The sequence below is a fragment of the Mauremys mutica genome, chromosome 7 (assembly GCF_020497125.1).
Source record: "Mauremys mutica isolate MM-2020 ecotype Southern chromosome 7, ASM2049712v1, whole genome shotgun sequence".
NCBI lineage: Eukaryota > Metazoa > Chordata > Testudines > Geoemydidae > Mauremys > Mauremys mutica.
Window position 1 is genome coordinate 63,496,421 of NC_059078.1, and position 26,442 is coordinate 63,522,862.

A 26,442-nucleotide genomic window follows, 5' to 3' on the forward strand; every position below is an offset into this window, starting at 1 on the left:
AATAGTTCAGACCGGTTACTCCATCCCTTTTATATCCTACCTTCCTACCCTTCCCCGTCCCTCTTCAGGGACCTTTCTCACGAGTAATTACTTCGCACAGAAGTGGCTCACCTTCTGCAACTAGGCGCAGTGGAGCCTGTGCCTATGCAACACCAGGGGACAGGTTTCTACTCCCATTACTTTCTAACGCAGAAAAAGACCGGAGGATGGAGGCCTATACTAGACCTACGCCGACTGAACAAATTCGTGAGGACACAAAGATTCAAGATGGTCACACTGGGCACAATAATACCTGCATTGGATCAAGGGGACTGGTTCACAGCCCTCGACCTACAAGATGCTTACTTCCACATATCAATTCATCCAGGTCACAGACGCTTTCTACGATTCACAATTGGTCAGGATCATTTTCAATACAGAGTTTTTCCTTTCGGACTCTCCACGAGTTTTTTCCAAGACCCTGGCCGTCGTTGTGGCTCACCTCCGCAAACACGGGGTCACACTTTTCCCCTACCTGGATGATTGCCTCATCAAGGGCGACTCCTATGGCGACACACTTCAAGCCACGCATCTCGCCATCTCCCTCTTTCACAGCCTAGGCTCCAAATAAACATCCAAAAATCCACCCTGATACCCACGCAACAGATAGAGTTCATTGGAGCTCATCTCGACTCAACCCAGAGCAGGGCCTTGCTCCCATACAACAGATTCCTCGCTATTACACAGCTCATACGCACGCTCTCTATTCGTCCCAGGACACAAGCAAGAATCTGCTTACAACTCCTTGGTCACATGGCAGCTACCACCTTCGTGGTTCAACACTCCAGGCTACATATGAGATGCCTCCAGGGCTGGCTCAACTCCAGTTTCAAATCCAGCAGACATCCCTTAGGGATGCTGCTAACTCCTCCTCCCAATGTTATAACTTCCCTACAATGGTGGACAAGTCCAGAAAACCTCTGCACAGGGGTTTCCTTCCAGCAACGATCCCCAACGCTCATGCTCACCACGGACGCTTCCCTGATAGATTGGGGAGCGCATCTAGGGGAACACAGGGCACAAGGCCGGTGGTCTGCATCAGAGACGCATCTACACATAAATCTCTTAGAGCTCAGAGCAGTGAGGAGAGCATGCCTTCACTTTCTTCCCCTCATAAAGAACAAATACCTGCGAGTCTTAACAGACAACATAGCATGTATGTATTACATAAACAGACAAGGGGGAGCCCGATCACATTCCCTCTGCATGGAAGCCATTCGACTATGGAATTGGTGCATACAACATCAAATACAGATCATCGCTTCCTACCTACCAGGCTGCCACAACACTACTGCCAATGCACTCAGCAGGCACTTCTCGTCAGAACATGAATGGGAACTGCACCCCGCAATACTCCAACAGCTTTTCTCCCACTGGGGCACCCCATCAATAGATCTCTTCGCCACGACTCGAAATCGAAAATGCCCCCTGTTTTGCTCCAAGGCGGGACTAGGGACTGCATCCCTAGGGGATGCATTCCTCATCCCATGGAACAGCTACCTCCTGTACGCCTTCCCACCTATCCCTCTACTACACAGGGTTATTCGGAAGATCGCGGACGACAAGGCCCAGGTCATCCTTATTGCCCCGGCTTGGCCAAGACAGACGTGGTACCCCTACCTTCTCCGCATGTCCTCCTGTCACCCAGGGGCTCTCCCCAACAGGCCAGACCTCCTTTACCAGGACAACGGACGAATCCTTCACCCCCAGCTCCAAAAGCTCCACCTCACAGCCTGGTTCCTTCATGGTTCCAAACCCATGAACTAGCCTGTTCTGAGCAAGTCCTATATGTCCTCTTGCAGAGTAGGAGAGACTCCACTCGTAAAACCTACCTTCAGAAATGGAGGTGTTTCGCTCTTTGGTGCTCACATAAACATTTAGCACCCAACAACGTGACCCTTCCTAACATTCTAGGTTACCTCCTGAAACTAAAACAGGACGGACTTTCGCTCAGCTCCATCAAAGTGCACCTGGTGGCGCTTACCACCTTCCATGAACTATTGGATGGGTACTCACTCTTTACACACCCCACCATTAAACGCTTTCTCTCTGGCCTGCAAAATCTCTACCCTGAAATTCACTCAACAGTGGCTACATGGAATCTTAACCTCGTTCTTCATGCTCTCATGAAACCTCCATTTGAGCCCTTGGCTACCTCCTCTCATCTCCATATGTCCATGAAGGTGGCTTTCCTAGTTGCCATAACATCAGCCAGGAGAGTTGGTGAAATGAGTGCCCTGATGGCCCACCCTCCCTACACAATATTCTCCAAAGATAAAGTCACTTTGAGACCACATCCTTAATTTCTTCCTAAGGTGGTATCAACCTTCCACCTCAACCAAGTATATTTACCTACTTTCTATCCCAAACCTCACAAAACTCCACCGGACGCAACCCTGCATACTCTCGACGTCAGGCGAGCAATTGCCTTTTATTTAGACAGGACTAAACCATTTCGCAAGTCTCCACGACTCTTCGTTTCCATTGCCGAAAGATCAAAAGGCATGGCTATCTCTAAACAACGTCTATCCAAGTGGATCTCTGACTGCATCAGATCCTGTTACTGTGTGAAGAATCTTCAACCGCCCGACAACATTAGAACTCATTCCACTAGAGCCATGTCGGCATCCATTGCCTTCTTACACAACGTTCCCATTCCTGATATCTGCAAAGCGGCTACATGGTCATCTGAACACATGTTTGCAAAACACTATGCTCTAACGCAAGACACCACGGCAGACACAATAGTAGGTCATACAGTACTATCTTCAGTACTCCCTGCCGTATCTCCAAAGTCCCACCAACCGTAGTGGGTACTGCTACACATTCACCTAGAGTGGAGCACCCACAGGGACAGCACTCGAAGAAGAAGAGAAAGTTACTCACCTTGCAGTAACTGAGGTTCTTCGAGATGTGTGTCCCTGTGGGTGCTCCACTCCCCACCCTCCTCCCCTCTACTTTGGAGTACTGAGATGACTCTCCACGGTAGAGAAGGAACTGAGGAGGGTGTGGGGCGCACGCACTCAGGAAGATTCCAACTAGACGGGAGATACCATCTGGGTGCGTGCGCCCCAACCAGGCACTGCTACCGAAAATCTCCGATCGACAGTGTCAGGACGCACCGTCACCTAGAGTGGAGCACCCACAGGGACACACATCTCGAAGAACCTCAGTTACTGCAAGGTGAGTAACTTTCTCTTCAGGCACCGCCCCCAGCATCTCCCATTGGCCGGGAATGGGGAACCGCGGCCAATGGGAGCTGCTGGGGGTGGTGCCTGAAGCAACATCAACACACACTCCTGCGCCTCTCCTCCCCCAGGTTCTGTCCGCTTCCCGGAGCGGCGTGGTGGCAGGGTAGGCAGGCAGGGAGCCTGCTCTGTCCCTGGTGCGTGTCAGGCCAGAGCCGCTCTAGGTAAACGCTGGGAGAGGGCGGGGGGGGCACAAGGAGCTCGCGGGCCGCAGAAAATAACCTCGGCCCGCGGGCCACATGTTTGAGACCCCTGCTTTAGCCTAAGTCTCCGGGCTAAGGCAGACAGCACTCAACAGTCTAGGACTCTTGGGGCAGAGAAAGGGGGCAGACTTTAGCCTAAGCCTCCTGGCTAGGGCAACCAGCAAACATACAGTCTGGGGCTCTGGCCCTCTGGGTGGGAAAGAACATGGAGCAGACTTTTGGCTAAGCCTCCTGGCTAGAGCAGCCAGCAAATACAGTCTGGCCTCAGTCTCCTGGCTGGGGCAAGCCACAAAGAATGCACAGGCCTTCTAGCCTAGGGGTGAATAGGCCCCACCCTACTCCACCAGGTCTCAGCCCAGAGTCCTAACAGTGGCAGATGTTTCTGCCACTAGGTCACTGGGATCCCACCAAAACCCACTGACTCGTGCTCCAGCAACAAAACCAGACAAAATCTGGTTTCCCTGGGTTATTTCCTACCCTAGTCCAGGGGTCCTGGCAATGCCTGTCCAGGGTTGGTCTCCTCTTGGGGCAGGTGCTGCACAGTGCAGTTTCAGCTCCAGAGGTCTCCAGTCCACTGCAGAAATCTGCCTCTTTCCATGTGTCCCGCTCAACTGAGCTGCAGAGCCCTCCCTTTATATGTCCTGCCCTGCCCTGGTACTTCCGGTGAGGGGGGCGGAGCAGGTTTGTCTCTTTCCACCATGGGGAGTGTAGTGCTCCGTTGCTCTCAAGTTTGGAGGGAGGCCATTCCACCTCACTATATCCATTAGCAGGATTATTTAACAGGACAGGTTATCAATAGTTTGAGTTACAGTTACTCTGGGAACTAAAATGTGAAATATCCCGGGTTTTGTGGAATTAAGCTTTTTATTGATGCATTTTTTTGCAATGTAACAGATCATGGAATATTTTCATTGTGTGTTTAATGATTGGATAACATTTTTAGAATACTAGAAAAATTATAGTTCATATTGATTGTTTAGATATTTTATTTTCAAGAGAGAAACATGTTTTCTTGCGGTGGGAATGTACATATTTCACTAAAATTAATGCTAATTTCTTAGTTTATTCCACTGTAATTGAATTGTAATTGAATTGTGCTTAGTTTATTCCACTGTAATTGAATTCCACCTGGTAGAGGTGTTCTAAAATTCCATAATTACAAATGGTGCTTTATATATGGCTTCACTTATTTACATTCCCCAGTGGTGAAGGCTACAGGTCAATACTGAGACTCACAATATTGCCATTTCTGTTGCCACAACTGAATACCAATCATCAAGACCCCAGTGCTCATGAAACATTTATTAGGAAATATTCCAGGAGCCAGAAGTCTTGTGGATTCCCATTTCTGATAGATCACATTACTAGTTTGAGGTCAAGTTAAATAGTAAACTTGTTTGTACTTGTTGTATCTAAAAAACCTGCTTTAATTGCACAGTGAGTTCATGGTGGAAGAACACGAGTTGCAGAAGGAGAAGATACAAGAGGATTATAATGACAAATATTGGGATCAAAGATATACTGTTGTTCAGCAACAAATTCCATCATTCCTACAGAAAATGGCTGACAAGATACTTAGCACAGGTAAGTAAGTGACTGTGACTCTGAATGTATAGACGTGTCTAAGATGTACAGTGACAACACAGGATGAAAGTGATCGGTTGCTATAAATTCTTCTACTATTCAGCTCATAATTGCACTAAATGACATTAACATTTTAAATTGCCCTTGAGATGCACAGATGTGCATAATGTGATACAGCATGGCCAGAGGGCAACAGGAGAGTGATCAAGGGGAGATATGTAAGCCCAGGATGATGAGAGCCTTGTTCCCTCTAGAAGGAAGAGAGGTTGCTATAGATTAATTAGAGCACCTGAAGCCAATTAGAGCACCTGAAGCCGGTCACCTGATTTAAAAAAAACCCTGCTTCAATCAGACAGGGAGAAAGGAGTTGAAGCAGAGTGGTTTAGTGTTGGAACAGAGAGCAGTTTGGAGAAGTGCTGTGGCGGGCCAGAAGACCAAGACCCTAGGTAAAGGAAAACCCTGCTTGTGCAGAGCAGAGGGACTCCACAGAGACAAGGGGTTGAGAGAAACTTGGCCCAAGCGGAGAGAGGTTAGGAAGCCCCCACAAGCTAGAGGGCCGAAGAGGGAAGTGGCGCAGGGGAAAGTATCGCTAGTTCAAGTGGTCTGCCGCTATCCCTAGGGCCACTGGGTTGGGACCCAGAGTAGAGGGTGGGCCCGGGTCCCTCCCTCTCCACTCCCCTTCTCTGGGACACTAGTGGGACAGTTGATACCACAAATCAGGGGTGAGAAACAGCACCCTGAAACCTCCCACAAGAGAAGAAAGCGTGGGACCTATCATAATAGTGCTGGCAACTTGCCACAATAATGAACGTCAGTAATCACATCAACTTTTCTGTTTCACATTGTCAGTGTATGATTTGGGGCTATTAATCAGCATTTTTTATTATGGGAAGACTACAGTATGCCTTGGCACATTCCTTCTAGAGAAAAAGGATCAACTAATGGTTAAGACACAGGATTGGAACCAGGGAGTGTTGAGTTCTGTTCTTGGCTATGTCATTTCCCTTCACTGTGCCTCAGTTTCCTTGTCTGTAAAACAGTAGTGATAATCTATTAGGGCTGTCAAGCAATTAAAAAAAATTAATCACACGATTAATCGCTCTCAATAATAGAATGCCATTTATTTAAATATTTTGGATGTTTTCTACATTTTTAAATATATTGATTTCAATTTCAATACAGAATACAAAGTGTACAGTGCTCACTTTATATTTAGTTTTTTATTACAAATATCTTCACTGGAAAAAAGAAAACAAAATAGTATTTTTCAATTCACTTAAAACATACAATCTCTTTATCATGAAAGTGCAATCTCTTTATCATAAAAGTTGAACTTACAAATGTAGAATTATGTACAAAAAATAACTGCACTCAAAAAATAAAACAATGTAAAACTTTTGGAACCTATAAGTCCAGTCAGTCCTACTTCCTGTTCAGCCAGTTGTTCAGACAAAGAAATTTGTTTATATTTGCAGGCGATAATGCTGCCCACTGCTTGTTTACAATGTCACCTGAAAGTGAGAACAGGCGTTCGCATGGCACTATTGTAGCCAGCGTCGCAAGATATTACATGCCAGATGTGCTAAAGATTCATATGTCCCTTCATGTTTCAGCCACCATTCCAGAGGACATGCATCCATGCTGATGATAGGTTCTGCTCGATAACAATCCAAAGCAGTGCGGACTGACACACGTTCATTTTCATCATCTGAATCAGATGCTCCCATCAAAAAATTGATTTTCTTTTTTGGTGGTTCCAGTTCTGTAGTTTCTACATTGGACTGTTGCTCTTTTATGACTTCTGAAAACATGCTCTCAGATTTTGGAAGGCACTTCAGATTTTTAAACCTTAGGTTGAGTGCTGTAACTACTTTTAGAAATCTCACATTGGTACCTTCTTTGCATTTTGTCAAATCTTCAGGGAGAGTGTTCGTAAAATGAACATGTACAGAGTCATCATCCGAGACTATTACATGAAATATATGGCAGAATGCAGGTAAAACTGAGCAGAAGATATACAGTTCTCCTCCAAGGAGTTCAGTCACAAATTTAATTAATGCATTATTTTTTTAACGAGCCTCATCGGCATGGAAACGTCCTCTGGAATGGTGGTCAAAGCATGAAGGGGCATACAAATTTTTAGCATACCTGGCATGTAAATACCTAGCAATGCTGGCTACAACAGTGCCATGAGAACACCTGTTCTTAATTTCAGGTGACGTAAATAAGAAGCGGGCAGCATTATCTCCCGTAAATGTAAACAAACTTGTTTGTCTTAGTGATTGGCTGAACAAGAAGTAGGTCTGAGTGGACTTGTAGGCTCTAAAGTTTTACTTTTTGTTTTTGAGAGCAGATATGTAACAACAAAAATCTACATTTGTAAGTTGCACTTTCACGATAAAGAGATTGCGCTACAGTACTTGTATGAGGCAAATTGAAAAATACTATTTTTTATCATTTTTACAGTGCAAATATTTGTAATAATAATAAGTGAACACTATACACTCTGTATTCTGTGTTGTAAATTGAAATTGTTGACTTCAGAAAAGCAGACTTTGACTCCCTCAGGGAACTGATGAGCAGGATCCCCTGGGGGAATAACATGAGGGGCAATGGAGTCCAGGAGAGCTGGCTGTATTTTAAAGAACCCTTATTGAGGTTGCAGGAAAAAACTATCCCGGTGTGCAGAAAGAATAGTAAATATGGCAGGCGACCAGCTTGGCTTAACAGTGAAATCCTTGCTGATCTTAAACGCAAAAAAGAAACTTACAAGAAGTGGAAGATTGGCTAACTGACCAGGGAGGGGTATAAAAATATTGCTCAGGCATGCAGGAGTGAAATCAGGAATGCCAAGTCACACTTGGAGTTGCAGCTAGCAAGAGATGCTAACATACCTGAAGAAACCCTGCTTGTTACTATTAACAACAAGAAGAAAGTCAAGGAAAGTGTGGGCCCCTTACTGAATGAGGGAGGCAACCTAGTGACAGAGGATGTGGAAAAAGCTAATGTACTCAATGATTTTTTTGCCTCTGTCTTCACAAACAAGGTCAGCTCCCAGACTGCAGCACTGGGCAGCACAATATGGGGAGAAGGTGACCAGCCTTCTGTGGAGAAAGAAGTGGTTCGGGACTATTTAGAAAAACTGGACGAGCACAAGTCCATGGGGCCAGATGCGCTGCATCCGAGGGTGCTAAAGGAGTTGGCGGATGTGATTGCAGAGCCATTGTCCATTATCTTTGAAAACTCATGGCGATCAGGGGAGGTCTCAGATAGCTGGAAAAAGGCTAATGTAGTGCCCATCTTTAAAAAGGGGAAGGAGGAGGATCCGGGGAACTACAGGCCAGTCAGCCTCACTTCAGTCCCTGAAAAAATCGTGGAGCAGGTCCTCAAGAAATCAATTCTGAAGCACTTAGAGGAGAGGAAAGTGATCAGGAACAGTCAGCATGGATTCACCAAGGGCAGGTCATGCCTGACTAACCTAATTGCCTTCTATGAGGAAATAACTGGGTCTGTGGATGAGGGGAAAGCAGTGGATGTGCTATTCCTTGACTTTAGCAAAGCTTTTGATACAGTCTCCCACAGTATTCTTGCCAGCAAGTTAAAGAAGTATGGGCTGGATGAATGGACTATAAGGTGGATATAAAGCTGGCTAGATCGTCGGGCTCAACAGGTAGTGATCAACGGCTCCATGTCTAGTTGGCAGCCGGTTTCAAGCGGAGTGCCCCAAGGGTCGGTCCTGGGGCCGGTTTTGTTCAATATCTTCATTAATGATCTGGAAGATGGCGTGGACTGCACTCTCAGCAAGTTTGCAGATGACACTAAACTGAGAGGATTGGTAGATTCGCTGGAGGGTAGGGATAGGCTACAGAGGGACCTAGACAAATTAGAGGATTGGGCCAAAAGAAACCTGATGAGGTTCAACAAGGACAAGTGCAGAGTCCTGCACTTAGGATGGAAGAATCCCATTCACTCTTAAAGCCTAGGAAGCAGTTCTGCAGAAAAGGACCTAGGGGTTACAGTGGACGAGAAGCTGGATATGAGTCAACAGTGTGCCCTTGTTGCCAAGAAGGCTAATGTCATTTTGGACTGTATAAGTAGGGGCATTGCCAGCAGATCGAGGGACGTGATCATTCCCCTCTGTTCAACATTGGTGAGGCCTCATCTGGAATACTGTGTCCGGTTTTGGGCCCCACACTACAAGAAGGATGTGGAAAAATTGGAATGAGTCCAGCAGAGGGCAACAAAAATGATTAGGGGTCTGGAGCACATGACTTATGAGGAGAGGCTGAGGGAACTGGGATTGTTTAGTCTGCAGAAGAGAAGAATGAGGGGGGATTTGATAGCTGCTTTCAACTACTTGAAAGGGGGTTCCAAAGAGGATGGATCTAGACTGTTCTCAGTGATAGTAGATGGCAGAACAAGGAGTAATGGTCTCAAGTTGCAGTGTGGGAGGTTTAGGTTGGATATTAGGATAAACTTTTTCACTAGTAGGGTGGTGAAGCACTGGAATGGGTTACCTAGGGAGGTGGTGGAATCTCCTTCCTTAGAGGTTTTTAAGGTCAGGCTTGACAAAGCCCTGGCTGGGATGATTTAGTTGGGAATTGGTCCTGCTTTGAGCAGGGGGTTGGAGTAGATGACCTCCTGAGTTCCCTTCCAACCCTGATATTCTATGATTCTGTGATAAAATATTTGAAAATGTAGAAAAACATCCAAAATATTTAATAAATTTAAATTGGTATTCTATTATTTAACAGTGCTATTAAAACTGTGATTAATCACGATTAATTTTTTAAATTGCAATTAATTTTTTTTAGTTAATCACGTGAGTTACTTCGATTAATTGACAGCCCTATAATCCATATTTACCTCACAAAAGTGGGTTGTGAGTCTTTGTAAACTGCTTTGAAATCCTCACATGTAGCCTGAGTCCTGACTTTCAGAAGGGCACAACAATCGTGAGTTTCAAAAGATCTTTGTTCTTCATTTATGTGCCTAAATCAGTAATCCAGTCTTTCACAAGTCTCCAACACCCCATCAGTTCCTATTGTTCTCAGTGAGAAGTTGCTAGGTGCTGGGCATTTCTAAGATATAATCCCTGATTTTCAAAGGTTTTGAGTATCTGCAGCTCCCATTGACTTCATTGAGAGCTAAGGTTGCTCAGCATTTCTGGATATCAAGCCAGTTCTGAGTGCCTATGTGTGGTTTTAGGAGTCTAATTTTAGATACCTAGGGTAAAATTTTTAAAAGTGCTTGAGTCCTCTTGACTTCTAAACCACAGAGACATTTTTTGAAAATTATACCCTTATATTTGAAAGTTTTGGCCTAAATGTCTACCTGTTCGAGAGAGTGAAAATTAATTGCATTAATATTAGTCAGACTAAACAGCAGCTGCCACTTTTTTCTTTTAGGGAAATATTTAAATGTTGTTCGAGAATGTGGTTGTGATGTTACCTGCCCTGAGGCTAAAGAGGTCATCTACACATTGAAAGAGCGAGCATATGTGGAACAAATAGAAAAAGCTTATAACTATGCTAGCAAGGTTCTTCTGGATTTCCTAATGGAGGAAAAAGAACTTGTGGCTCATTTGAGGTTTGATTTATTTCCTAAATGTATATTAATGTTTGTATTTAAATAGTGAAGTAATGATCTTTTCACCTTTTGGGTTTTTTCCGTGCCATGTTACCATTACATCATTGCAGTTCCAATAGAAATTCTGATCTGTAAAAATAAAGCAAACTAGATTTATGAGTTTAATGTGAAAAACAAATGGTTCTGTCAAGTATTAGGTCAAAAATGTATCTCAGTTGGAATTCACAGAATCATAGACGTATTAAATCATCCAATGTATTCCTCAGGGCCAGTGCAGGATCATTCTTAATAGGATGCTTTGTAGTGATTTGCCCAGGAATGGGGCACATGTTTAATAAAAAATCTGAACACACAAACACCTGGATCAGAGGGTGGGGAAAAAGGAAGACATAATAGTTCTAGTTGTATGTCCAATCACAGGAAAATACATCCTCTACATGAGAGTCTGCATACTGGCTGAGAGCTGATGGCTTTTGCTCCTTTTTTTCTACATTTAGCATTACAGATAGTTAACTTACTTAGCTGTCAGGAACAGTATCCCTGATAATGTCACAGCAAACCTGGTGGCTGAACTTTGTGACTTTGTCTTCACCCACAACTGTTTCAGATTTGGGGACAATATAGACCTTCAAGTCAGCGGCACTGCTATGGGTACTCCATGGCCTCACAGTATGCCAACATTTTTATGGCTGACTTAGAACAGCGCTTCCTCAGCTCTTGTCCCCTAATGCCTCTACTCTGCTTGTGCTACATTGATGACATCTTCATCATCTGGACCCGTGGAAAAGAAGCCCTTGAGGAATTTCACCATGATTTCAACAATTTCTATCCCACCATCAATCTCAGCCTGGACCAGTCCACACAAGAGATCCATTCCCTAGACACTACAGTGCTCATAAGCGATGGTCACATAAACACCACCCTATACCGGAAACCTACTGACCGCTATACTTACCTACATGCCTCCAGCTTTCATCCAGACCACATCGCATGATCCATTGTCTACAGCCAAGATCTAAGATACAACCGCATTTGCTCCAATCCCTCAGACAGAGACAAACACCTACAAGATCTCTATCAAGCATTCTTAAAACTACAGTACCCACCTGCTGAAGTGAAGAAACAGATTGACAGAGCCAGAAGAGTACCCAGAAGTCACCTACTACAGGACAGGCCAACAAAGAAAGATACAGAACGCCACTAGCCATCACCTTTAGCCCCCAACTAAAACCTCTCCAGCACATCATCAAGAATCTACAACCTATCCTGAAGGACAGTCCCTCACTCTCACAGATCTTGGGAGACAGGCCAGTCCTTGCTTACAGACAACCCCCCAACCTGAAGCAAATACTCACCAGCAACCACACAACAAAAACACTAACCCAGGAACCTTTCGTTGCAACAAAGCCCGTTGCCAACTCTGTCCACATATCTATTCAAGGGACACCATCATAGGACCGAATCACATCAGCTACACTATCAGGGGCTTGTTCACGTGCACATCAACCAATGTGATAAATGCCATCATGTGCCAGCAATGCTCCTCTGCCATGTACATTGGCCAAACCGGACAGTCTCTACGCAAAATAATAAGTGGCCACAAGTCAGACATCAAGAATTATAACATTCAGAAACCAGTCAGAGACTACTTCAGCCTCCCTGAACGCTCAATTACAGACCTCAAAGTCGCAATTCTTCAACAAAAAAATATCAAAAACAGACTCCAACGAGAAACTGCAGAATTGGAATTAATTTGCAAACTGGACACCATTAAATTAGGCTTGAATAAAGACTGGGGGTGGATGGGTCATTTCACAAACTAAAAGCTATTTCCCTATGCTAATTTTTCCCCTACTGTTACTCACACCTTCTTGTCAACTGTTTGAAATGGGCCATCTTGATTATCACTACAAAAGGTTTTTTTCTCCTATTGATAATAGCCCACCTTAATTGATTAGTCTCAGAGTTGGTATGGCAACCCCCATTTTTTCATGGTGTGTGTGTGTGTGTATATCTGTATCTTCCTAATGTATTTTCCACTGCATGTATCTGATGAAGTGGGTTTTAGCCCATGAAAGCTTATGCCCAAATAAATTTGTTAGTATCTAAGGTGCCACAAGTACTCCAGTTCTTTTTGCTGATACAGACTAACACTCTGAAACTTAACTTACTTTCTAAATCTCCTCTTTTTTGTATTTGCATTTTGTTGAGTAGGTCTATAAAGCACTACTTCCTAATGGACCAAGGAGATTTCTTTGTTCACTTCATGGATCTAACAGAAGAGGAACTGAAAAAGCCGGTAGATGACATTATACCTACTAGATTAGAAGCTTTGCTTGAATTAGCCTTGAGAATGAGCACTGCCAACACAGACCCATTTAAAGATGATTTAAAGGTAAGAGTCCATATAAGGAGAAAATAATCTGAAATAGAGCAGTGAGGCCCATCCATGTCCTAGAAAAATCCATATGCTTTAAAGAAACTTGTAAAAGCAAAGCAAAGAATCCTAGAAAATATAGATGGAAGAAAAAGCCCTCTTCAGCTGTCTCAGGATACTGTCCTTTCCACTTCCATTCCTGCTTCATTATTGACTCCTGTGCTGAAAGGATGAGGTGGACTCAGTATTGCTGAGTGCATACTTCCACTTTTATTTCTAGCTCTGAACCGCATCGCCCAAAATAATAAAATGAAGTGTTTGAGTCAATTAGTAGCGTCTGTCTATCTATTATGTTCAGAAACTTTAGCATGAAAGTCCCAAGAACTTCTTGAACCTTTGTTCAGGTCTAGCTGTCCAGTAGTAACTGACATTCAGCAGAGATGGATCTTTGCTGGCCCTTGTTTAGCTCTCTTGAAGGTAATGATCTCTCCACAAAACATCAAATTGACCATTCTTCTGTCTGTTCATGCTCTAATGTCACCAGAACTGACACTGCTGATTAGCTCATCAACAGCATGATGGATACTGTACCAGTCGCTATTACTTAACTTGAGAATGAATCTAACAACATTCCATACAGTGCATTCAGGCCAGTCCTCTTGCCACACGTCTGTAGCTAAACAATAATAGAAAATGTCCAACAACATCTTTTTCCTGCTCTTTGTTTCTTTACAGATTGACCTGATGCCCCATGATCTTATTACACAGCTCTTGAGAGTTCTGGCCATTGAAACGAAACAGGAAAAGGCCATTATCAATGCTGATCCCACAGAGCTCACTCTCAGTGGCCTAGAAGCATTTTCTTTTGATTACATTGTCAAATGGCCTCTGTCACTCATTATAAACAGGTAAAGTATTAGGCCACAAAGGAAAACTGCAAACCTACTTCTGCACAGAACTCATACAGTAGTTAAAAAAGCAAGACAAAACAACAGAATGTCTCTTTCTTGGAAGATGTAAACTCCCTAGGTTAGTGATACGTAAAGGGGCAGCACTGAGGTCATTTACTTCCATTGCTATGCCTGTTAGATCCTTAGACCATGACTTTATCTGCATTAAAACACTGCCAAATTATTGGTTATATGACCAAAATACCTGAGGTGTCTTTAGAATTTCAGGCTTCTGTTTTAAACTATATAAAAACATAAAACTTATCTGGAAATGCTAGCAACATATTTTATAACTTAAGATTGCCTATGCATTTCCAGTCTAACTCTCACCGCCCCCTGTTGTAGTCACTCATAACTTTCTGACATGGTTGCCTTTCAGGCAGAAATATTCCAAGTTAGGTCTCTGCTTGAAGGTGAATTCTTGTTTTAGAGTTTGAGCAAATGGATCAGCCATTCTTTGAATGAGAGAAGAGTTGGGGAAATACATTTCCCTCATTATTTTTTTAAAAAGGCACTTCTGTAGTAGTTCTTGAAACAAAATGGAGGGGTGGTATGGGCAAACCATTGTCATTGAGAAATGCCTTAAGTGATGTGGTGAAAATTGGTTTTTATTTGACCAAGTTACGATAGTTTGAAAATTCCACTTAAGCTGCAGCATAATCTCCTACAAAAAGCTGCATCTATTGGGTGGGGCACAAGGGCCTCTTTGTGGCACTGAACATTTGGTGTCCAAAGATATTAACAGAAGTGCCAGTCCCACCCACCTCTGTTCCCCCTTTTAATGCATTGACAGCAAGTAGAGGAACTGTCACTGTGTCCAGAGCCTGGTCCTTGGCCACATCTTTCTCCTTTTTCTCTTAAAAATCTTGGTGAAAAGTAGAAGCATTAGCACTAGTTTTTAGTGTAGTTGGTGCACTGCTGCATGCTTTGGCATCTGCCAGCCTTCCAGCACTCCTTCCCCAGACGGGGATAAGTGTGTTTTTTTTCAGAACTGTGCAGAACAGTCAGGTGTGGGGGGGGGGTTGGGGGTGTGTGTGGCTGACTGGCTGTTCAAGGTGTTGGGGCAGTTGTGGTTATCACTACTGGGGCAGTTATGATTGTGGTTGCTTTAGTGGTGAGTAGTGCATCTCTGGGTGGAGGAGTAAAATGTATGTCATGTTAGATGCCTTAGCTTTTTATTTCCTTGCTTTGGTGGTTTTGTATTATGTGTGGTGTGTAGAGCAACCTTATCTTGTCTGCTAATTAGAATGGGGTTTAATCTTTATTATCTTCGTTCTTCCTGTGTTCTATTTCCAGGAAAGCTTTAACCAGATACCAGATGCTTTTCAGACACATGTTCTATTGCAAGCACGTGGAGAGACAGTTGTGCAATGTTTGGATCAGCAATAAGGCTGCTAAGGAGTACTCACTACATTCAGCTAAGTGGTATGGCTTTTTTACTCCCACTGGAGTATTGTGAAGTTTTTTCTTCCTCTTAGTGGTTACACATTTTAAATGTCCCTTGTTCTGGTCCTTTCGCTAAGTCATTGTACATGCTTTTGCCAGGCGAAGAGCAAACTGCAGTTGTTTTAAGCAGCATTTCAGCATCTGATAGAAAGCCTGCTGATTAATTCAGACCTTGTACTTGATGGTTATTCTTCTTTAAAGAGAATTTAGTGCTAGTAAAGTATTAGTAAAGTGTACCCACGCCCACTGAGGTCCCTGGTGGTCTTAGCCCCCAATAAGAAAGATGACAGGGCAATAGGTGTCTACCCTGAAATCAAAGTATGCTAAAACACTCAACTTGTTTGGCAGAAAGCTGGCCTGCAGTTCAGGATCACTAACCAGCTGGCATTGCTGGGGCACTATGACTTCAACTTCTGGGACAATATATTAAAATGTATAGACATATTGCCAAAGGATGCAAGACAGGAATTTCTCGGTTGCTGGATGAGGGAAAGTTATTGGCTAGAACCTCATTTCAGGCGGGGTTGGATGTGGCTGACTCTGCTGCTAGGGCATGGCGTTGGCCATTTCAATGCACAGATGTTCATGGCTCCAGTCATTAGGTCTCCCTCAAGAGGTCCAACAGACTTTCCCTGTGAAGGGTCATCCCTTTTTCTCCAAGCAGATGACATGACAAGCCGCATAGTCTGAAAGGCTCCAGGTCAACACTCAGATCTTTGGGCACATATATACCAAATAAAAAGCAGTTTTGTCCTCAGCAGCCACACTGCTATTTTGCTTTCACACCTTGCCACTAGGACCTAGCGAGAAAGAAGAGCAGAGGATACAGGGGAAGACCTCCCCCTTCTTCAGAAGCTGCTAGTTCATTTTGGCAATCTGGGAGTGCAAAGCAAACACTTTGTGTTTATCAAAGACAGCCTACCAGTTTCCATAGTACCAGCCTCTCCTACTCCTCTGTTTACCAACTAGCTATCACACTACCCGAGTATTTGTTCTTGCCTCACCACAGACCAGTGGGTCTGAAGCACAGTGGAATTGGGATACACCCTTTAGTTCATTTCTATCCCCCCCTTCCCACTTCCTTCCCTATCCGTCTTCAGGGACCACTCTCATGAGGAAGTTCTCCTTTGGGAGGGGCAGTGCCTCCTACAGTTGGGAGCCATAGAGGAGGATCCGCAGTTGCACAGAGGGAAGGGGTCTTATTCCCTCTATTTCCTGATCCCAAAAGCAAAATGAGGCCTCAGACCCATACTAGACCTGTGACACCTCAACAAACATTTTAAAAGGATAAAGTTTTGCATAACCATGCTGGCTTCCATTATCCCCTCTCTTGGTCCTGGAGACTGGAATTCTGCACTCAACTTAAAAGATTCACATTTCCATATGGCAATACAAAAGTGTATGGTAGCAGTGGCTCCTTTCCTCAGAAAATCAGGAATTCAAGTGTTTCCCCACCTGGATGACTGGTTGGTGAGAGGATGGTCCAACGCTCAGGTGCAGTCCAGTATGATTGTGATCCAATCCACCTTTGGCACGCGAGGCATCAACAGGACAGAGAAGTCAGTCCTGTCTCCTGTACAAAAATAGAGTTCATAGCAGCAGTCTTGGACTCTCCAAAAGCAAGGCCTTCCTTCCCCAGGTACATAAGAATGACCCTATTGGGTCAGACCAAAGGTCCATCTAACCCAGTATCCTGTCTTCCGACAGTGGCCAGTGCCAGGTGCCCCAGCGGGAATGAACAGAACAGGTAATCATCAAGTGATCTATCCCCTGTCACTCATTCCCAGCCTCTGGCAAACAGAGGCTAGGGACACCATTTTAGACTATGCTGGCCATTGCTTTAGATCTGAAGGTTTATCCCACTGTGACAGTGCGAAATTGCCTCAGGCTTCTTGCGGCCATAACAGGTTTTTGTCAGAAGATAGACGGATATTCAGTATTCACTCATTCGACAGCAAACAGATTCCTCAAGGGTATGTGTAACCTCTTCCCAAAAATCAGATGGACAACTCAGAATCTTTAGAAAAGGGAAATTTAATTAAAATACCTTGTAATTCTCCTTCTCTGAAAGTATCCTTGTAATGGTCTCTAGGCCTTAAAATGAATGAGATCTCTCCTTGGCTGTACTGCCTTATCTTAGGTTTGTAGGTGTAATGGTTAGTGATCTCTCTCAGGAAACAGAAATGGTCTCAGGGAGGCACTCTGAAATTCATGAATGAGCACATGCAGTTGGTTCCATGGTTGGAGTTCCATGAACAGGGTGGACTAGAATCTCCCTTCATCCTCAGTGTGAGGAAAATCATGGTAGCCCCTGATGATCCTAGCCAGTCTCTCTTTCTTGGAAGCAGGCGAGCAAGGCAGGCTGGGAAATGTAGACTGTCTGGGTAACCATGCTGTAGTCCCAGCCCTGTCTTATTCATAATTTTGTAAAGACTTCTTTAACAATTATATCGAAGCATACACCTCTGAAGAGTTTTTGAATTAACATAAGAAAAGCCATACTGGGTCAGACCAAAGTTCCATCTAGCCCAGTATCCTGTCTTCCGACAGTGGCCAATGCCAGGTGCCCCAGAGAGAATGAATAGAACAAGTAATCATCAAGTGATCCATTCCCTGTCACCCATTCCCAGCTTTTGGCAAACAGAGGCTAGGGATGCCATCACTGCCCATCCTAATTACCATTGATGGACCTATACTCCATGAATTTATCTAGTTCTTTTTTGAACCCTATTATAGTCTTGGCCTTCACAACATCCTCTGGCAAAGAGTTCCACAGGTTGACTGTGCGTTGTGTCAAGAAATACTTCCTTTTGTTTGTTTTAAACCTGCTGTCTACTAATTTAATTTGGTGACCCTTGGCTCTTGTGTTATGAGAAGGAGTAAATAACACTTCCTTATTTACTTTCTCCACACCAGTCATGATTTTGTAGACCTCTATCATATTCCCCCTTAGTCATCTCTTTTCCAAGCTGAAAAGTCCCAGTCATATTAATCTCTCCTCATACAGAAGCCGTTCCATAGGCCTAATCATTTTTGTTGCCCTTTACTGAACCTTTTCCAATTCCAGTATATCTTTTTTGAGATGGGGTAACCACATCTGCACGCAGTATTCAAGATGGGGGCATACCATGGATTTATATAGAGGCAATATGATATCCTCTATCCCCTTTCTTGGAAGCTGCGTGGTTGAACCTGCTACAGCTCACATGCTCAGACCCCATTAGAAAGGTTCTTCTGGGTAGCAGAAAACCTTCAACTAGAGCGACTTACCTAGCCAAGTGGAAGAGATTTGCAATTTGGTGCTCGCAGAGTCATATCCCTCCAACACAATCATCGGTCACCTTTATCTTGGACTAACTCCTAAAGCTGAAACAGCAGGACTTGTCTCACTCCTCGATAAAGGTTCACCTGGCTGCCATCTCAGTTTTTCACCCAGGAGAGCATGGATGCACCATCTTTACTAATGAAATGGTGCAGCGGTTCCTCAAGGGGTTGGACAGATTATATCCTCATATTCAGCAGCCCACCTCCCACATGGGACCTTAACTAGGTACTCTCGAGGCTGATGGGGCCCCCGTTCGAGCCCCTAGCGACCTGTTCACTTCTCTGCCTTTCCTACAAGATGGCCTTTTTGTTGCAATAACATCAACCAGAAGGGTGTCCAAGCTCAAGGCTCTCACATCCCACCCCCTATATACCATTTCTTACAAAGATAAGGTGCAACTGCGACCTCACCTGGTGTTCCTCCTGAAGGTGGTCTCGAATTTCCATGCCAATCAAGACATATTCCTTCTGGTTTTTTTCCTGAAATCCCGTGTCAATAGCCGTGAGCAGAGCCTCCATTCCTTGGATGTGCAGCATGCATTGGCCTTTTATGTTGAACAAACTAAGCCGTTCCGCAAGTCAAACCAGCTATTTGTTGCAGTAGCTGACAGGATGAAAGGCCTCCCAGTGTCCACACAAAGGATATCGTCATGGATCACATCCCGTATCGGGGTTTGCTACGATCTTGCAAAGGTCCCTGCCCCCACTTTGACTGCATGTTCCACCAGAGCTCAGGCATCTTCGTCGGACTTCCTGGCCTTGGTACTGATCCAGGAGATATGTAGAGTGGCTACGTGGTCTTCGGTCCACACCTTCACTTGACATTACGCAATCACCCAGCACGCCAGGGATGATGCAGTGTTCGACTGGGCTGTGATTTAATCATCAATTCCATAAACTCCGACCCCACCTCCTAGGTAAGGCTTGGGAGTCATCTAATTGTAATCGATCTGAGCAAGCACTCGAAGAAGAACTCACCTTCTCATAACTGTTGTTCTTAGAGATGTGTTGCTCATATCCGTTCCAAATCCACCTGCCTTCCCTTCTGTCGGAGTATCTGGCAAGAAGGAACTGGAGAGGCAGCGAGTTGGCAGGGCCCTATATGTGGTGCCATGAAGGCACGACTCCAGGGGGTTCCAGAGCCGATCCAATGGATGCTGCTAAGGGGAAAAATCTTCTGGTGAACTGTTCACGTGGCGTGCACGCACGTAATTGGAATGGATGTGAGCAACACATCTCGAAGAACAAGTTACAAGAAGGTGAGTAAACATTTTATTTCCTGTCTTCTGGGTGGTTGTCTTCAGTTGTGCTTCACCTGCCTGTCTAAAGTCAATTCCCAGTGACGGTTGCCATCTCTGAGTTTTGCTGCTTGTTGCCTCTTTCAGGTTTGCTGGTGCTTTCACACTACGACAGCGGATGCTGAATTTTGTACAGAATATCCAGTATTATATGATGTTTGAAGTGATGGAACCTACATGGCATATCCTTGAGAAAAACTTGAAATCGGTGAGTTTAGTGGTTTGACCTGTGGCCTGTTGGACAAGAGTCCCACATCACTGAACTTTACTCTTATCCCTTTTTATTTAAGAAAAAATCAGATTTCAGTTACTTAAAGTAAATATTTAAATGTACTGTTCTCTGGAAAACAGTTACTGTGTTCCCCACACTTACTGCGCCAGAAGACATTGTTGGGAATTCTATAAGTGCTATTCCTGTGGTGATTACATCAGAAGCCTGACAATGCTTCTGCCTAGAAAGGAAAGAGACTTAAGGAGGGGCAGCTAAGGGAAGATACTGGATCCAGACAAGAGTTTTCCAGAAGGACACTTGTCTTACTCCCCATTATTTTATTGCCTTCTTAGAAGTCTAGATTGGAGTGACTCTCCCTAGCAATGTTGTCCCTTGGCATGTGGCTGTTCCAGTGATTGAAGTTTACAATGCTAGTTTGATTTTTGTATGTGTTTGTGCACCAGCACCTGCTAAGAGAATAGTTAACTCCTGCAGAAGAGTTTGCAACACACACTTTTGGATGTGGGAGACCCACAAAAGTAGCTCTTTTTCTTTTCAAAATTTATTCCTCCAGAGGCTGTTCCTGTGCAGGCAGACACTTACAGGGCTAAAATTGTTGGTCTCACCACACCACAGTAGTGCTGACTCCTCTTCTTCACTTCCCAGCTTTATTATTAATAAAGGCTTTTCCTCTCTTAGAACCACTTTTCTCTGTGCTCCAGTGCCTGCTTACACCACCATGTGACATGGTGCCAGCAGTGGCTGGATCCCATCTACCAAGAGAGAAGAAAATAACAGGAACAGAAGAAAGATTGCAACTCCTTTGCATGAGGGGAGAATGGTCCCAGAGCACTGGGATGCCAAGGTTTTAGACATACCCAGGAATCATTGATGCAGAGTTTTGGCTGACTCTCTCACTGTGACTATGACTAATGATCACTCTGAATTCTTTTGTATGTTCACTCCAATCTCCCTGAGGGTCCAGAGGACTAGACTTTTGGTCAGGAAGGTTGGGTGACATATACATTGCTTTTGTTTGTTATGACAGTCAGTTATGAAACAGAATCATCCTAATCACTAATTTGCTATTAAAGGCATGATACAGTCTTGTAAGGGAATTGTCAGCAAGGGTTTAGACCTCCCCAAGCATCTGGGGAAAACTTCCATTGATTTCAATAAGGCATATATTGCACTACATGTTTGGAGCACCGAACTAGCTCTTAATCACACTTTGGGACTGTTTGGGTGAGTTTTTCCCTACCTGGTATTCCATGAATTAGGATCACTGAGATTTAGAAATTACGGGAAACGGCAGCCCCTTTCAGGCTGATGTTCTGCGTTGTGCCAATTCTCCTCGTTTTCATCAAGCAGACTGTCATAAAAAAGAGCTCTGAAATGGAAAAGGAACCCCTTGGCATAAGAACCAACATCTCTGACTCATTGGGGAATGGGGTTTATCCCTATTCCATTCTAGTTCTGGGAAAGGTTGTGCTTTTGACCCTTGTTGGCTCTGAGAAGTGTAAGCAGATGTCTTAGATGTATTTGCTATAATACCCTTCTCGTGACTCAATTTGTGTTCTTAATCTCTGCAGATCTTGAGTCAGTGTAGAGTTTTATCTGAATGTAAACTTGTTAAAACTTGAAGCCATATCAGTTGAGATGACTAAAAACTTGTAAAACCCTACAGAAACAGTATCTCAATCTCATTTTGTTCCCATAATGTATTTCCGGTCTGAGTTTAACCTTACATTTTAAGCACTATGATCTTCTCAATATCTCATAGTAATTTTACTTTTTCTTTTTCCATTAATTTATTTCACATCACTAATGATATTTTAAATCTCTGGTAGCAGGCTAGTGTAAGGAATTGGTTGATGTGTTGTTTATTGTTGTGTTTTCCTGTAACAGGCTTCCAATATTGATGATGTCCTGAGCCACCATACGAGCTTTCTGGATAACTGTCTAAAGGACTGCATGCTAACAAATCCTGAGCTGCTGAAGATCTTTTCCAAGCTGATGTCTGTTTGTGTCATGTTCACAAACTGTATGCAGGTATGGGGCCTCCCAGCACTCACCACAGGGCTTGCAGCTGCTCAAAATGCCACTTCCCTCTTCTCGCAGTGCCATTTCTTTTGACTTGCCCCTCTCTCCTCCCTCTGAAATACTTTGCTTCTTTCACTGGCCTCTCCTGTTCCTGTGAGCAGCCTCTTCAGCTTTCTTTTTACTATTCTGACAGCTGCTTTGGCAAGAAGATGATGACTGAAACATCCTAGGGAAAGTTTGAGTTTGTTGTTCCAAGAATATTGATAGAGTTTATTACTGATGAGAATTGACTCGTAGTGCTTGTTAAGAATATAAAAATGGCCATACTGAGTCAGATCAATGGTCCATTTAGTCCAATATCGTGTCTTCCGCAAGTGGCCACTACCAAATGCTTCAGAGGAAATGAACAGAACAGGGCAATTACTGAGTGAACCATCCCCTGTCATCTAGTCCCATCTTCTTCTGGCAGTCAGATACTTAGGGACATCCAGAGCATGAGGTTGCATCCCTGACCATCTTGGCTACTAGCCATCGATGGACCTATCCTCCATGAACTTATCTAATTATTTTTTGAACCCACTTCTATTTTTGACCTTCACATTGTTCCATGGCTACGAGTTCCACTGGTGGACTCTATATTGTGTGAACAAGTACTTCCTTTTGTTTGTTTGAAACCTGATGCCTGTTGATTTCATTGGATGACCCCCCTTGTTTATGTGTTCTGTGAAGGGGTAAATAACACTTCCTTATTCATTTTCTTCACATCATTCATGATTTTATTGACCTCTGTAATACCCCCTTCAGTTGTCTCTCTTCTAAGCTGAATAGTCTTTTTAACCTCTCCTCATATGGAAACTGTTCAATACCACCAATTCATTTTTGTTGCCTTTCTCTATACCTTTTCCAATTCTAATAGATCTTTTTTGAGATGGGGCATCCAGAACTGCATGCAGTATTCAAGGCATGGATTTATATAGTGGCATTGTGCTATTTACTGTTTTGTTCCTATCCCTTTCTAATGGTTCATAACATTCTGTTGGCTTTTTGGTCTGCTGATGCACATTGACTAACCACAATGACTCCAGGATCTCTCTCTGGAGTGGTAACAGCTGATTTAGACCCCATCGTTTGGTATGTATAGATGAGATTATATTTCCCTATGTGCATTACTTTACATTTATCAGCACTGAATTTCATCTGCTATTTTGTTGCCTAGTTACCCAGTTTTGTGAGACCCCTTTATAACTCTTCGCATTCTGCTTTGGACTTAATTATCTTGACTAGTTTAGTATCATCTGCAAACTTTGCCACCTCACTGTTTACCCTTTTTTCCAGATCATTTTATGAATATGTTGAACAGCACTGGTCCCAGTACAGATCATTTACCTCTTTCCTTTTTGAAAACTGACCAGTTATTCCCATCTTTTGTCTCCTGTCTTTTAACCAGTTACTGATCAATGAGAAGTCCTTCCTTCTTATCCCATGACTGCTTATTTTGCTTAAGATCCTTTGCTGAGGGACCTTGTCAAAGGTTTTCTGAAACGCCAAGTACACTATATCCACTGGATCATCCTTGTCCACATTTGTTGGCATCCTCATAGAATTCTAATAGATTGGTGAGGCATGATTTCCCTTTGCAAAGGCTGTGTTGACACTTCCCCAGCATATCGAGTTCATCTGTGTGCCTGATCATTTTATTCTTTTCTATAGTTTCAACCAGTTTGCCTTGTACTGCAGTTAGGCTTACCAGCCTGTAGTTGCCAGGATTGCCACTAGAGCCTTTTTTAAACATTGGTGTTACATTAGCTATCCTCCAGTTATCTGGTACAGGACCTGACTTAAATGATGGGTTACATACCCGTTAGTATTTCTGCCATTTCATATTTGAATCCTTTTAGAACTCTTGGGTGAATTCCATCTGGTCCTTGTGGCTTATTACTGTTTAATTTATCAGTTTGTTCCACAGTCTTCTCTATTGACACCTCAATCTGGGACAGTTTCTCAGATTTGTCATCTATGCCTGATTGGTTGGAAGAGTCAGCAGACTGGCTGTTAAGCCCAGCAGCATTCAATGGCTGCTCAAAGCATTCACACACAGCTTCAGTAGTTCCTGCACCTGTTTGTTCCCAGCCTTCTTCTAGTCCCATTCTTAACCCAGCCTTCTAACCCAGTGGTTAGAACAGGATTTGGTAGTCAGGAATATTCAGGTGTGCATTGTGCAAGTTCCCTGTATATCTCTGTCATTGCATCTCTGCTCTAACTCTCAGCACCCCAGGCTCTTCCTTTCTGTCCTCTTCCCTCAAACTCTACCAGAGCACCACTGTACTGATCTGCAGCACCCTTACTGTTCAGTCATGGGCACCCCTAATGCACCTCAATCCTGACCTGTAATACAGTTGTTTCTGCCAGCACTGGTGTCTCATGCAAAATGATGTTGTGTTTTAGTGATGTATGGGCAGTGAAGCAAATGGGAGGTCTGATGGGAGACACCAGATTCATCACTGCCTTAACCAGGATTTGATCGCATGTACCCCACTGCTATGGAAGAAAGCTTTTGTGAACTTTCTTGAAGCTCTAAAGTCCTGCCTGAATTAAAACCAGTTCTTATGCTTCATTTTAACTATAGAAATGTGGCTTACCATTTACAATGTTTTATCATCTACTCTTCCCACAGAGATTTACCCAAAGCATGAAGCTGAATAATGAAATGGGCCGGCTTACATTAGAGCACGGCACGATGTTGGGCCCACCAACAGAGCAGGAGCGTGCCGAGGAGGTTGTGAAGAAGCAGCTAACTAATAAAGTAAGACACCCACTTTTCAGAGTATTTATATACTTGTTCTTAACTGGCTAATTTTTCCTTCCAGACAGCACCTTGGAAGTCCAGTTTCTTCTTCGAGTGATTGCTCCTATGCATTCCATGTAGGTGTGTGCGCCGCGCGTGCACGGCTCTTCGGAAGATTTTTACCCTAGCAACTCGGGCGGGCCGGCTGGGCGCCCCCTGGAGTGGCGCCGCTATAGCGCAGGATATATACCCCAGCCGGCCCGTCCGCTCCTCAGTTCCTTCTTTCCGCCCGTGACGGCCGTTGGAACAGTGGAGCGCAGCTTAGCTGACCTCCACTTCCCTAGCTACTCGTAGTTTTCTCTCGTTCTGTTTATAGTGTAGTTAACTCTGTTCGTTTGTAGAATAGTATAGTGTATTTATTTTACAGGGGTTCGGGGTTTATCCCCTTCCCCTCACCCGGTGCCGGGTCCGATGCCCGGTCCACAGGGTTTTCTAATGCTCGGCCGGCCACAAGCAGCTGCCGACAAGAGATCTTCTCCTAAGTGCCTCGAGGGATCTTACCTCACAGATAAGTGCCGCATTTGTGAGGCCTTTAATCCGTGAACAAAGGGGAGCGGGGCTTTCGTTTTAAACAGCTCCTGAGGGAGGCAGCTCTTGCTCCTCCGCTCTCGGCGCTGAGCGCTAGTTAGGTTTCAAGGTGCGCTCCCTCGGCACCGGATCGCCGGTACCGCCAAGGCCTCCTGGCACGACCGTCGCTGGCTCCGACGTACCCTCGGCATGGATCCCTCTCCTGGAGGATGAAGAGGCACAATATCCTTGCTGCGTCCGAGCCGCCGCCTCTGCAGCCGAGCGCTATGCTCTGTCGGATCGTCCGGCACCGGTGTCTGCCGCGGCACTGACAATATCCGCACCATTTACTCCAGCCAGGCAAGAGCCGTCGAGTCCGGTGCTGGAAAGCTCCCATGTACGGACCGTGGTCGAGCTCGCTCTGAAGCTGCGTCCGAGATGCCTGCTCCCCAGCCGAGCGCTATGCTCAGTTGGATCGCCCGGCACCGAGGTCTGCCGCGGCACCGACAATATCCGCACCTTTAACTCCGGCCAGGCAAGAGCCGTCGAGTCCGGTGCCGGAAAGCTCCCCGGTACGGACCGTGGTCGAGCTCGCTCTGAAGCTGCGTCCGAGCCGCCTGCTCCACAGCCGAGTGCTATGCTCCGTCGGATTGCCCAGCACCGATGTCTGCCACGGCACCGACAATATCCGCACCATTAACTCCGGCCAGGCAAGAGCCGTCGAGTCCGGTGCTGGAAAGCTCCCCGGTACGCACCGTGGTCGAGCTCGCCCGGAAGC

At 44.6% G+C, this 26,442-nt stretch overlaps 1 protein-coding gene across 3 annotated transcripts in view; it reads left to right on the top strand.

The window, feature by feature from the left end:
• The window catches only part of TUBGCP2 (tubulin gamma complex associated protein 2), a 97,688-nt gene that overhangs the window by 49,416 nt on the left and 21,830 nt on the right, over nt 1–26,442 (top strand). For all 3 annotated transcript variants that reach the window (XM_045022885.1, XM_045022886.1, XR_006580850.1), the window contains exons 9-16: nt 4,929–5,074; nt 10,483–10,663; nt 12,878–13,058; nt 13,776–13,948; nt 15,287–15,415; nt 20,146–20,266; nt 22,178–22,321; nt 24,987–25,115. In XM_045022885.1, coding sequence (XP_044878820.1) covers nt 4,929–5,074; nt 10,483–10,663; nt 12,878–13,058; nt 13,776–13,948; nt 15,287–15,415; nt 20,146–20,266; nt 22,178–22,321; nt 24,987–25,115 — 1,204 coding nt within the window. The remainder of the gene's footprint in view (nt 1–4,928; nt 5,075–10,482; nt 10,664–12,877; nt 13,059–13,775; nt 13,949–15,286; nt 15,416–20,145; nt 20,267–22,177; nt 22,322–24,986; nt 25,116–26,442) is intronic.